At 30.3% G+C, this 14,269-nt stretch overlaps 1 protein-coding gene across 1 annotated transcript in view; it reads left to right on the plus strand.

The window, feature by feature from the left end:
- The first annotated feature begins 1,403 nt into the window (after positions 1-1,403).
- LOC134694914 (potassium voltage-gated channel subfamily H member 8-like) overlaps positions 1,404-14,269 on the plus strand; it is a 74,734-nt gene continuing 61,868 nt past the window's right edge. Inside the window, exon 1 of the mRNA XM_063556023.1 lies at positions 1,404-1,652. Within this exon, the coding sequence (XP_063412093.1) occupies positions 1,574-1,652 (79 nt within the window). The 5' untranslated portion in view covers positions 1,404-1,573. The remainder of the gene's footprint in view (positions 1,653-14,269) is intronic.

Consider the following 14,269-nt stretch of genomic DNA (forward strand, 5'->3'; position numbering starts at 1 on the left):
TATTTTATAATAGTTTTTGTAAAGTTTACCTCCACTAGACACATTGATTATTACCACTGTGTAACTCTTAGGTTATCCCATCAGTTCCAACTGCTCTAGTAGCAACATGAATTAACAGATATAACTTGACTCTAATATTTTGTTAATAAATATAAAAAGTACGATTGCTTTTCCCCGATGAAAGTTGACATTTTTCTCATGAAGTGCTCTTACACCATTGTTCAAGGCTACCAGCAAAAGTGTATGCTTATACTTGGAATTCGTTTACTTTCATTGGTACCATTTTCATAGGTTGAGGAAATTCGTGGTTTACCAGTTACCTAAAAATCCACGAAAATTGGTATCCAGCGAAAAATATTGAATCCAAAGTGAAATGTTTATTTTTGTCACATTCAGGCAAGACTACTTCTACTTTTGAACATCTTTGTAACATTTTGTATTTACTTGGATTTTTGAGAATGAACAACTGTCTGTCTATCAAACTAAGATTTAAGTGGCTGCTGTTGGTCGGTCGCTGTCTTCATACTTATTCTTTTATCAATCTAGCGTGTGCTTGTCCTGTTAACGTTATTGTCAAGCCAGAGTCATTTCAAGATTACAATAGCATTGTATCACTAAGAAAGGCCTTGCAGTGAGTTATTCATGGTAACATCAGCTTCATTTGTTCTCTGGTTCTTTGGTACAAAAAAAAGTCGAAACTGATTGTCCAGAATGTACTCCCTATACCTTATATAGGTTTTTTTCATAAAGTCAGTGCTTTCGACGCTTTTAATATTTTTTTGTTATTTCTTTTTTTTTATGAATACGAACTCCCCTTTTAACACCCTTGTTAATTGATTAATCTATAGAACCAAACATAAACAGTTTTTTTTGGAATAAAAAAGATTTTCTTTTCCAGAAATTCGTACCAAAGGTATGTTTTTGCACACACTTTTCGATTAAGAGGGATGTGTCTAAGTGCTTTTCAACTTGTTAGTTCCGAATTTCATTGATCAATCAACCAAAGATTTAACAGTTGTCAGTTTGTTTTTTAGATTATGAGTTTGACTGTCCCTTTGGTATCTTTCGTTCCTCTTTTTTAACGATTGTGTTAAGTACAAAGTCATAATATTTTGTTTCAAAGATGAGTATATTCATTTATTTTGAGTTGACCTGTTTAAGTTTGCCTATTTTTACTGTTTCAATGATCCCGGAATTCCTCCATATAATTATTAAAACAAAACTGAGTTTACTAATGCCTTTACTGATTAAGGTAAATGTAACCCTTCTCTAAACGGAGTTGGTTTGATTTGATAATGAATTCTATTAATTTGAATTTGAAAACTACCGTAATTTTATATAACTACTTTTGAATCTTATTTTAAGGACATTCATTTATTTTACCATATTTTTCAGATGACGAACTGAAAACAATCTATTAAATCAGAAATAGTTATAATTGTGTGTTAAAGTGATATCAACACTGTGTTTTTGATTGACAACTATAAAACTGGATATCAGTGTAATTCTCTGTGGGCAATTATAAGAGTGTGTCAATATATGATGGATTAAACCATTTACTTAAACAGGGATTATGACGGCAAGAAAAGGATTTTTAGCCCAACAGCAAAATACATTTCTTGATACCATAGCAACCAAGTTTGATGGCACACGTGAGTACAATTTCACTTTATTTAGCTGAAACTGATGTTGTTTACTCTTTTGACGGAAATAGGTTAATTTGATGGACTGGATCATGCGACTTCCTATTTTAATAATTTTCAATGATTACTAGGTAGCAACGATACGACATGTGTGTAACGTTTGCATTTAAATTGCATCTCTTGCTTTTAAAAATATGTGTAATTTATATATGGCAAACTATCCGGATGACAATTGAAAATAAATGAATGAATAAAACTGAATCGTTGTACAGAGAAACCTGGATAAATCGAATCTTGCATAAACCGAAAACCTTGCTAAAGTAAACATGTTCTTAAGGCCGTGCATATCAAATTGTGTGCGTTGTGAATCTGATAAAACTGACCATCTACCCACACCTAACAAAAATCATAAGTCGCAAAGAGGTGCGGTTAGACAGGTGTCACTGTATATCAGTCTTACTGGTACGATTGTACAATAGGACAATACAAACTTGATCTCTGAAATAATCTAATTTGAAAATATTCAAATATATTGGATGTTAACATGGCTCTTGACTGATCGATTATGACAATATAAGAAAAGGGTTGTTATAAACATAACGTGTCACTTGATGTGGAAGTAAGAGAAAAACGTTGGAAATAAACCGGACTCGTTAGTTCAACTAATATAACAATATAATATAAGTAATATATTAAACTATTATTTGAACGAGGAAATTTAGTTTCAACATGGGATAAACATGTTTACCTTATGAAATTATTTCTTTATTATATGTTTAATTGTCTAATAATTTTTGACATTTATGTAACAAATAGGACAATCTTTGATAAAATGAAACCTTCATATTAGACCAAATGTGTTATGAAAAACATACCAATACCTAAGTAGGAATTCACAATTGTACTGTGTTTTTAATCTGCAACAAATGTTTTTCTAATTCAACATGTAAATTACCTAACTGTACAAGAAAAAAGCACAAAAAAAACATATATTGTGCCTGTATCTTTTTGTTTTTTTTATTTAAAATTACATAACATTATTTTTTTCCAGCGTTTTATTCTTGCAGATGCGGGAAAGTATAGAAATTTCATATTTGATATACGTATTGTACAATGAACAAAACATGAAAGTTTAGAACTTATGTGTTCATTAGTCTTAAGTATCAAATAATAGGGAGGGTGAAACCCGTAAAACTTTTTAAAAAAAAATAGTCGACAAGCTTAAATTTTGAATTTTGAACCATAGTATTACTAAAAGAAGTAGAGTCAATTTGCCTGGATTTTTTTTTTTTCATTCGATAAGATGGGTAAATCAGGTTTTAAATAGCCCGATATTTGCTAATTATAGTACATGAAAAAAATACGTCACATCATCTATGTTCATACCTTAAACAGGTATTCCTACAAAAGCAAGGCCAAGACTATTGATATTTTAATATTGATTTTATTTAATTATTAACATCCTTTATGCAAGATACCATACCACGTTACTTGTCAAGAAGCCAAATAATATCGAACAAATTCAAATCGTGTTTTTCTCATTCTGAATATATGTATATCTGTATTTGTCCTGGTCTTTTAAGGTTTTATCGTCTATCGAATAAGATAAAATAATACATGTATATATTTTAACCGGAAAATATCGTATATCAGTTGGTCATAAATCACCCTGTGTTATTAACAAATGTTTAATTGCCTTTCTAGTATTTTAACAAATTGGTCCTTCGTTGCGATACAGATTCAACAGCTTCTTGATGTTTTACATACATCATGAGTTGTAGTGTAATTGATTTGTTATGTTGTGTTGTTTTCTTTTCTGATGACTTAGGTACCGGTGTGAGGGACGGTGGTAAGCGTTTCAATGCTAGTATCTACACAGTTTGTGAATTGGCGCCAAAATTGCTGTTGATTGCATATGATACATATATTACATACCATGATCAACAGGGTTTCTATTAAAATTGCTTGTGTTGTTTTGAAAGTTGTAAACAATTGCCTTATTTTAAGTTATGTGTATATTAAACCCGCAACATTTGGGCTTCATTGCTATATCATTAATTCCCGTGTTATTGGTTATGTACAGGCACCTACATCAGTTTGACGGCAGTTGTTCCTTGAATATATGTAATAAATAAAAACACATATATAGAAAGTAAGTCAAGATTATGGACAGTCATACAAATGGACACCAAGAGATAGACTATTTTTTCTTTAACACATGTAAAATTATGTACTCGTAAACTATATAGTCGAAATGAAACAGAATGACTCTATCGAATATTGTGCGCGAGATTCGAACCCTTTCTTCTAAACCATCCTTTATTATCTTATCGGGGCATTTTATAGCTGACTATGCTCCATGGGCTTTGCCCGTTGTTGACGGCCGTTCGGTGACCTATAGTTGGTAATTATATACTGGTTAACTATATAGTTAAAATGAACCAGAATGACTCTATGAATTAAGCAAACATCCGAACAAATTTGATAGAAACACTTAGATTTGATATATCAACACAAAAAAATGCAAATATTATGCGCGAGATTTGAACCCTTTCTTCGAAACCATCCTTTATTGTCTTATCGGGGCATTTTATAGCTGACTATGCGGTATGGGCTTTGCCCATTGTTGACGGCCGTACGGGTACCTATAGTTAATAATGTCTGTGTCTTTTTGGTCTTTTGTGGACAGTTGTCTCATTGGCAATCATACCATACCTTCTTTTTTTATAGTTATTAGTAGTTATGTGCTCTACTGATGGAGCCACGGCGATGCTTATCCATATATTTCTTAATAAAGAGTTATATCGGTACAATTTAGCGATGTTACAATTTTTTCTTTAAAAAGTTGTGTTTTATGGTATAAGGACACACTTAATCAATTTCATTTTTTTAGGAAAAAAGTAGTATGAATTATAATAGTCATAAAAAATATAACTATTTTTTGTTTGAAATGTTTACCTTTTTTTTCCACCTAAAAACACCCGAAATTTCACATATTAGACTTTCATCCGTTTTGAAGGTTTAATTAACTAATGATAACACATATCATAATATGTTTTTATATTATATTTTATTCTGTCGGCACTTTTTAAAATTGACCCTTCTGAGACAAAAATTCCCAGCAAATTGGCCCTACCTCGAGCTCTTTCAACGCATTTATAAAGTCACAATTGAGTCACTTTTCTCAAATCAAAACAAGAATTGACTGAAATTAATTGTTTTACGTTGGCTCTTTTGGGGGGCCGAGGGGGGGGGGGGTCTACAACGTGCAATTTTATTGCAAATTAAACCGAAAATTATATTAATAAGGACTAACTAAAATGAAATTTTTTGATGGTCATTAAGACTAGATTTTCATCAACTGTTTTTTCAGCTTGAACAGATTAAAATAAAATACAGATGAAACCTTATGTGATCTTTGTATATATAGACTATGCGGTCAGGACATTGCTCATTGTTAAAGGCCGTACGGTGACATATATTTGTTAATGTTTGGCTCTTGTGGAGAGTTGTCTCATGGGCAATCATACCACTTCCTCTTTTTGACATAATATAATAAGGCGTTCCATTTCAATTCGACTCTATTGTTAAGAATATAGCTTTAATTATATTTGCTTGATACTGCTTCCGAATCGTTCCGATTACACTACTGCTTGCTGAGCTATCTATAGAAATGAAATAACGAGATTATTAACAAGCTTAATAAGCTTTTGCATACAGTGAAAATAACGCCACTCAATCATGTCTTAGCCTTTCATACGTGATTAGAAAGATTATTCCCGTTCTATACATTTCAAAAGTCATTATCGCTGTTGCAATTATCATTATTACAGTAGTAACGTCATGTGCTGCAGCCTATATTCTTTTCTATTCATGATTGACAGTACTGATCTCACAACAAAATGTCAGCAACAGATGATAATTCTGGAAAATAGGAAACTTTAAACTAGTTTCAATCCCCAATTTTCTACATTTGAAAATGACTTTACCAAAACAGAAACATTGTCTATTCGTTTGATGTGTTTTCTTATATGGTTTTGCCACTTGATGAGGGACATTCCATTTTGAATTTCTTCGAAGTTCAGTATTTTTGTGATTTTTTTTCTTTCTATACTATGTGGAAGTCGTTGTCTAGGTTGCTTAAGTTTTTGGGTCATTAGTTTCCCTACTCTTACTAATTTTTATTGCTTTCTTTAAGCTTAATAATTTTGACATACTAAAAAGTAAAATCACCAAAATACTGAACTCCGAGGAATATTCTAAACGGAAAGTCTCTAATCAAATGACAAAATCAAAAGCTCAAACACAGCAAACAAGTGGATAACAACTATCAAATTTCTGCTTTGACATATGCAATATTTTTAATAGGGAAATAGTCAATTTAGACTGGTTCTATATCTAGCTTAACCTCCCACTTGTACCACAAGTATGCAATAAAATAGTTTTGATTTGTCTCTTCTGTAATTTGTTCTTATCGAGTTGGTCATTGTAAATCTGATTGTTGACATTTATCAATAGAGGGATGTTTATGGATTTTATTCAACTTTATTATGTATAATATGAGTGTACACTTGATAAGTTTTAGCTATTGTTTATCTTTGTCTACATCTTTGTCGATAGATGTGACTGGTACTATTAAAATATGTTTTCTTCGCTGTTTAATTTTTCAATAAATTCAAAGTGGAGTCTGAATACTATATACAATCTCAACTAAACAATTCACAGACACGTTCTACTTAGTAAGTAGTCAATGGTTTTATTTTTTCGTACTACGTTGTCTTTAATATAATTTGAACAAATATGAATATATATAGATATGGGAAGATGTTATATGAGTGTCAATGAGACAACTTTCCATCCAAGTTACAATCTATAAACATTAACCATTATATAGGTCAATGTATGGTCTTCGACATTAAACAGCAAGGTATAAAGGGCCCCAAAAATTACTAGTGTTAAAACATATGTCTGTGTACCAATAAAGTACATCGTTTAAAAAAGCCGCTAACGATATAACGAAATCATTGAATAGGTCGTGTACATACACATATAATTGTTTTACGTAAACACTACGTTTATTTCTATATTAGTTCGACAAAAACAACAATCGATTACCAATCACTTATATATTATATCTTATATGACAAATGTTTAAGGACTGCTATAATAGTCATAAAACAAGTTAAACCTTTCAAAATAGTTCTAATATTAAAATAAGGACTTTTTAGTTTACAATAATTTTAGAAGTGCAGTGTGGCAAAGTCTAAGACCAGATTCACCCCCACCATTTTTTTGAATTTTGTTTTTATTTTGAACAATAATAAATATTTGTAACCAATCATCTCCTGATGTATACGTACCTAAATAACCTAGGTCGCATAATATTTTATTGTTATTCTTAAAATGTATTAGAACAAAGTATGGAATATGGCAGTTGAAAGGACTAGTCCGATTTTATGAGTGTTGATGTTTGGGTGTTTTTTTTAGAATTTATTTGTTATGTTTTATTCTTTGTTTCCTCTTTTACTTTTTTAGATGTGTTTCCCTCGGTTTTGGTTTGTTACCTGGATTATTTTCAGTTATTCAGACTATTGAACAGCCGTATAATACTATTATTTTTATTTATGTCATTAAATGGTTGACTTCAAATGAATTTGTTTTGGTTTTGTCCAGTAGAAAAAACTAATACTATTGTATCGTTAGATAGCAACTTGATATTCGTTTGCCAGAATAACTATATAGTACATTATGTGTAATAGTGGGTAATATTGAAGGTATCACAAATAGACACTTATATTTCATTTAATGATTCAAAAATAAAATTGAGAATGGAATTAGGGAATGTGTCAAAGAGACAACAATCCGACCAAAGAAAAAAACAACAGCAGAAGGTCACCAACAGGTCTTCAATGTAGCGAAAAATTCCCGCACCCGGAGGCGTCCTTTAGATGGCTCCTAAACATATATATACTAGTTCAGTGATAATGAACGCCATACTATACAACTGTTAGTACTTTGGTACTGACAATAAGACAGCAACTTGATATGCGTTTCCAAGAAAAACTATATGAATAATAAATGTCTTAGTGATTAAATAATGAATATTTCACAAATAGCCACTGCCATTTTATTGATTGACACATAAGCTAACTAGTTTACAGAGGCGTCATAAGCTCAACTTTTTGTGTTTTGGTACTCATATGATTTAAACATCACATTTAGCGAACAAGATATTTTAAATTCATTCTTACGGCTAATACTCCCTCGAACAAACTGAACTTCAATGAGTTTCCTCATTATTTAAAGTGTCTTTTATACAGTTCTTGATTATACATTTTTCTTTTATGCTTAGAGTTTAAGTCTGTTGACTTCCTGGTGAATTCAAATCAACTGAAGCGTACATCGGACAAACTTCATTTCAAAAGTTGTTTAATACTTGACAATGGCTTTAATATCCAAGATGTATTTGGCATACCGCTAATCTTTTAAATCATATTTAGAAAAATGTGTTAGAAAAAAACTTGATGTATTTGTGTTGACTTTTTTCTGTCGTTTAAGTTCTCATTTTTTTCTTTTTATGAACTGAAACTTTTTTGACTGAGACATATACATTTTTTATGCAGTTTGACTTAATGTGTTCCCTTGATTTAATGCAATTATCACTCAAATCAATATTCCTTTTAATAGACTGTTGTTGTATCAGTATGACCTTGGGGTATTTGTATATCAATCATTTAATATTTTTTGAAGTGTATACTGTAAAATCAGATAGTCTACAGAAATAATATATTGTTAATTGGGAAACAAATTCGGTACGCTTCTTTGTTCAAATGAAAGTAAACACGGAGATATTAACCCCATATCCTTATTTTTCTACTTTTCACGATGCAATCTACAAAATATTCTTTTAGTGGGTATCATTGAACTCTCTGTCTCCTATTGTCAAAAAATGAAAATTGCTTTGTCCGGTATATTGTCAAGCCTTAAACAGATAGCATTTGGTTTTTATTTCATTTAATATGAACATAAAGAGAAATGGAAAAATTGACAATGCAACATTTATCTGTCAGAGTAAGAAATAATTAATATTAATAGTTATTTTTACTGAATATTATCCCTGGGTATTCAGTTGTAATCTAACAGGATACCTTGATGAAATGCTGTACACCAAGTTTAATTGTTAAACAGCAATATGTGCAACAAAGAATTAATTACAGTGTTAAAAAAAAATATATTAGTAATGCCACATTCATAATATTTACATAGTGAACACATATATTTACTTGCTTAATGGTATAATCCAACATTTTCAATTTAGTTTGTCTAGAATAAATTGATGACGACAACAGTAACTATTTTCAATAGTTGAAATAGAAGTTAATATATTATCCAGATTAACGTGTTTTAGAATATTAGTTTTCGTTTTTATTTGTCACAGAGCGACTACATGGACTAAAGTAATCATTGTTTTGGTTCTTGTAATTACGGCAACATTTATAAGATACAGGAAATGAACGTCTACGGTAGCATGTACGATTGAAAAGAAAGCAATTTAAGTGGATATGCGCATTTAAAACCATATTTGCTTATCTAATTGTATTGCAAATAGTTTAGAGTAATTGAATTTTAGCACTTTGCGTGTTGTTGTCGAGTATTAGAAATAAATCTGTGGAAATATGGAAAAAGAGGCAAATAAACTTTAGTAAAGGACATATAGTGCACATTTAAATAAATAAAAACATTTTTAATTTGTTGTTACAAATTCGGAAAATGGCTATACCAAGGCAGGAATATGATAGCAATTTGTTTGGCTTTTTTGGCTTTTTGTATTCGAGCGTTACTGATAAATTGTTTGAGAACGAAGAGCGGGTCTGGTGTAGGTACAAGGATTTAGTCCTGCTACCTTTTTTTCCTTCGTTACGTGGGTTTTACAGGCTTCACACTCCCCCTATTTTCTTCAATTTACCTTTGAGTTTTAATTGATAATTGAGGATTGCAAAACGGTAGCGTATTTAACAGATAGCTTACAACGGTTGATAAAAATAAGGTTTAAATTTAATAAAATAATATGAGTTATAAACACAGACTTCAGATAATGTGTTGGAACAAGTTAAAAGGTTTGGTTAAAAACTGTTAGTTTGTCAGATATATTTAATTTTTATTCCAGTGTCATATTTAATGTCTGTTGTATACATTGTATTATTACATATGATACTGTGATTTCATTTATTTTCGTGGATATCGATTTTCGTGGATTGCTGAAACCTTACATATTTGTGGAATTTTGATTTCGTTGTATTATCAATCACTATATACAAAGCCTATTCAAAATATGATATTCGTTGGACATTTGAATTCGTAGTTCACCAGTATCCACGAAACCCACGAAAATTGGTATACAACGAATAGTAATTAATCCACAGTCAATGTATAAGTCTGATGGATAAAAGAATATTGTTAAAAAGTGAGTAATCCAAATTATGTGTGTGCAATAAAATATGTTTAACTTACAGTCTTTATTCTTAATGATAATGCCAACGAAAGTAAGCTGGACTTTTTGAGAGTTTTTTTTTTAAATAGAGATCTAAATAATAACAATCAATATAATCACATTTTTTCTTGGTTAATAATTATTTTCATGGTTTGTCAATTTCTTGGCTTGAAGGTTTAACCCAAATTCATTGGAGATTTTTTTCTTACAATTGTGAACGCCGGATGCACGTTTCGACTCTAAATCGACCCACCAGTACTATTCGAATTAAAAAAAAATCAAAGTACAAATCAAGTACAAAGCTGAAGCGCATTGAGACCCCTTATGTAAGTTTTATTGTTTTTATATGATCAACATTATATTACATTACAAAATAATTTTCATTATGGTTAAATAGGAATTGCAAACCGTTTAGCTGTTTATATCTATTAATATCGACTAAAAATCCATTATATGATTCAAGAACAAGTAAGAACAAGCAAAATAGCGATTATCTACTTTAATATGCAGTTATTGTAAATCCTATTTAATCGATTGCTAGACAAATAAAATAAATTGTATTACCGATATTCAACACAATCAAACTAAGTTCATAGTGATATGCAATATCGTTAGAAATTGACGTTTGAATTGCTTCCGTGTGTTAATTAAGATTCAAATAAATTAATACTTCAAAACTCATCCTTTGTTAGTAACGTTGTGTTGTTAATTAAATGCATGTTTTGCATTCGTTTCACTAGTTTATACATTAAAACTATATAATGATTAATGCTCTATTACAATGACGTACTAGCTGAGAACATTGATTCGTTAGAAATCTACACTTCTTAATTATATCAAAATCATATAGATTTAAATTCTGCTCATCACGATTGCTGACAAGAAAGTCGAACTTAACATGTAGTACTGATAAAACAGCAGACATGCTATGACAGCAATGTTTGTTTTCGTTATTACATTGGGTATCATTTTCAATGAAAATCATTAAGATCACTGTACTTGATTATGCATAGTAATAGAATTCAAATCAAATAAAATGGAATTGAAAAAATAAGGTAAGATACTATGCCTGTGATGTTAAGCAGACGACAACGGTGTAGTCAGGAGTCTGGTAATCACTGGTTATCATTTGTTGCCGGATATCATATTTGTCATTCGTTTATTATTTAAGCATAACTATTTGTTGGTGTCCCTTTTCGAATTATTTTAACCGTTTTTTTTTTTATATATGATAGGGCTTTTACACAGCTAATTCTACCTTTTTATTATCAAAGCATAACTGTGACCTAAATTTTCTTACATTTACAGCATTTAGTCAATTGCTTCAAATTTAATTTATTTTTACATGCAAAAAGTTTATCAGACAAATATTGACAACAACACAATTATTAAGTCAATAACTGTAGAAAAAAAATCATTTGTTTATTCAGACCTGCAATTATTGAAATATCGTGTTATTGATTGCTGAGTAAATAAATCAAATGACATTTATAACAGCCAACACCATACAAATACTATTCAAGTTAAATAGATCGGGGTTATAAATAGAAAATAAAGCGGTGTGTACATTTTGGTATTTCATTCAAACAACAAAAAAGGCTCCAAAAAGTAGTAATCATCAATAAGGATGATGTTTGTATAAGTCAATGAGACTTTTCCTCAAAGACATGATTTGCTACTTATAAAGATCTACATAACTTTGAGATCAAGTAAATTGGAAGCACATAAAACAAAAAATACAATGTTTGTTCGTGTCTCCGGACTTCAAAACACGATATCACCGATTAAATTATCAAACAAAAGAAACACATTGTAAGAACAATGAAAATGTTCGATTTGGGAAACAAGGATAACTCTTAAAAAGAAAGGTTAAGATTGGTTTAACATTGTTTTAATGAAGGTTGCGTTTTGTGATCTTTAGAAAACAAATGTTACATCACAACAATACTAGACTCCGATTAAATTCGAAACGGAAAGTCTCTTATCAAATGGTAAAATCAAAAGCTCAAACACATAAAGGAATGAACAACAAATATCATTTCTCAGACGACTTGGTACATAATTTTCTTATATAGCAAATTGTGGATTAACGCCAACCTGGTTTAATAGCTATAAAATGTAGCTGTTGCATTTAACAATTTATTCAGTATATCAAAAAAAGATTGAATCGTGTGAAAACTCACAATGATATGATTATGTTAGTCTTTCATCAGTAATAAATATCAACACGGTGTCCTCCTATCAATCTATTGGACTGCAATCTTCTATCTTTCTTGTTTCAATCATTAGTTTAATGGACGAACATGTGATGTTCTAGATAATCCCTTTGAACTGGAATCCTAATAAGTTTCAATCAAGACGTCTGTCTTTGAATCGAAGACATATATCCGTATTACAAGAATAGCATTTCTTAAGTATTATTGTCAGTAATGTTTTCTTTGTTTTCCTGATATATCGATATGCGTATCTTACGATTAATATGTTCTGATGGTAAAATATCCTGGACAAGTATTGTGGTTGTTGTTTGGGTTTTTTTTAATATCAAAATCGTATAATGGAAATCTGCGAAAATGAAAACAATATGCTATATAAATGTCATGTGTCCGACGCGATGTCCTGGATCTACCTTCATTAGAAATGATTGAATCCAAATAAATTGAAGCCAACCATTTAAAAGAACTGAAACAACTGAAGAGGTGCGGTTATATGACCAAAACTAACCTGATAAAAAGCCAAATCAATCTAAGGCCAACTTTGCCTAAGGGATTTGAAAAACTGAGTTTAATGGTTTCAACAATGTATACAAATTATAATCGAATAAGGAATTTTTCGATAAAAATTGTATTAACAGTTCTAAGGTTCAGTATTGTTCAGACCTAGTGCAAAATGAAAAAAATATACAACACAAAGGTGCAAACTTACATTTAAACTTAAACATATTGAAAGCATTATCTTGTACTTGTTCATAAAGCACAACGCACCATTTCATTTAATTAATAATATTCTGAAATAATATAATTCATCTTTAAGATCCAGGTTCTAATGTATTTAGTTTTATTGTTTTCTGTAAAAGAACTATCCTCATTTGTTTACCAAAGCTTCTTTTATAAAGTAGTATTTCTTTTACTAATTGCTTAGTAGACCTTGCGACATAATGACAGCGTAAATGTGTTGCGTGATGTTGATCAACGTTTGAGTTTATCTAATGGTAGTTCGTAAATGTTTTAACTTAGTGCATTTTGTTTTTAAATTTCAAATGCTAGTAATAGTGTAAAAGAATAAACCCTTTATATATTTGTACCTTAAAATTAAGTAATTAAATCAAATACATCGCAGCTCCTTCTGATTTGGTTAGTTCAAAAATAATTACTGAACAAAACATGTGTTTTGTCAAGTATTCAATGAATCATTTGTAATCAAAGTATTGCACTTTTGAATCGTTTGGTAGTGCTCTCCAATGGTAAACAGTACACGCAACATAAACAATTTCACTTTGGTTATAACACAACTTATTACAGGGTAAACGACAAAAAAAGTATTCGAGATAACTTTTTGTGTTTTCTTCTTTGTGGTTTTATAACATTATGTCTGAAATTTTGCAATAATTGATAATATGCTAATATAACTGATAACTTCATTGCCATCAAAATAAATCAAATTAATGTCTAATTCTCATTCTTTGATCAGATAAAAATATTGCGATTTTCTTCTGCAAATTCTTTATCTTTATTAATTCCTTCTTTGTGTCAAAACATCCATAGTCCTCAGGAGAGGATTTTATTTCTTTTGTATCTGACGTAACACGTGACATTAAAGCTCTGTACATGTGACATTAAAGCTTGGGTCTGTCTTTGGATTTCTATTCATTCAAGTTTTCACTTCATCTCTTAGAAGAATTAATTGAGGTTTAGGCAAATTAATTCATTGGGTTTATCTATACAGCTGATGTTACATCCGTTGTTTTCTCTTTCCTTACTGAAGTGTTGGTACGCCTTCGCAAGAAACCATTCAAGTATTCATTGAAAGTTGGTAATCCACGTCGATGTTATTAAGTCACTCAGTGATATGACAATGATAATTCAAACGAGCTTTATTTAGACGTATTTGTTAGTATTGTCGAGAATATCCTTCTTTT

The sequence above is a fragment of the Mytilus trossulus genome, chromosome 13 (assembly GCF_036588685.1).
Source record: "Mytilus trossulus isolate FHL-02 chromosome 13, PNRI_Mtr1.1.1.hap1, whole genome shotgun sequence".
In the NCBI taxonomy this organism is placed as follows: Eukaryota; Metazoa; Mollusca; class Bivalvia; order Mytilida; family Mytilidae; genus Mytilus; species Mytilus trossulus.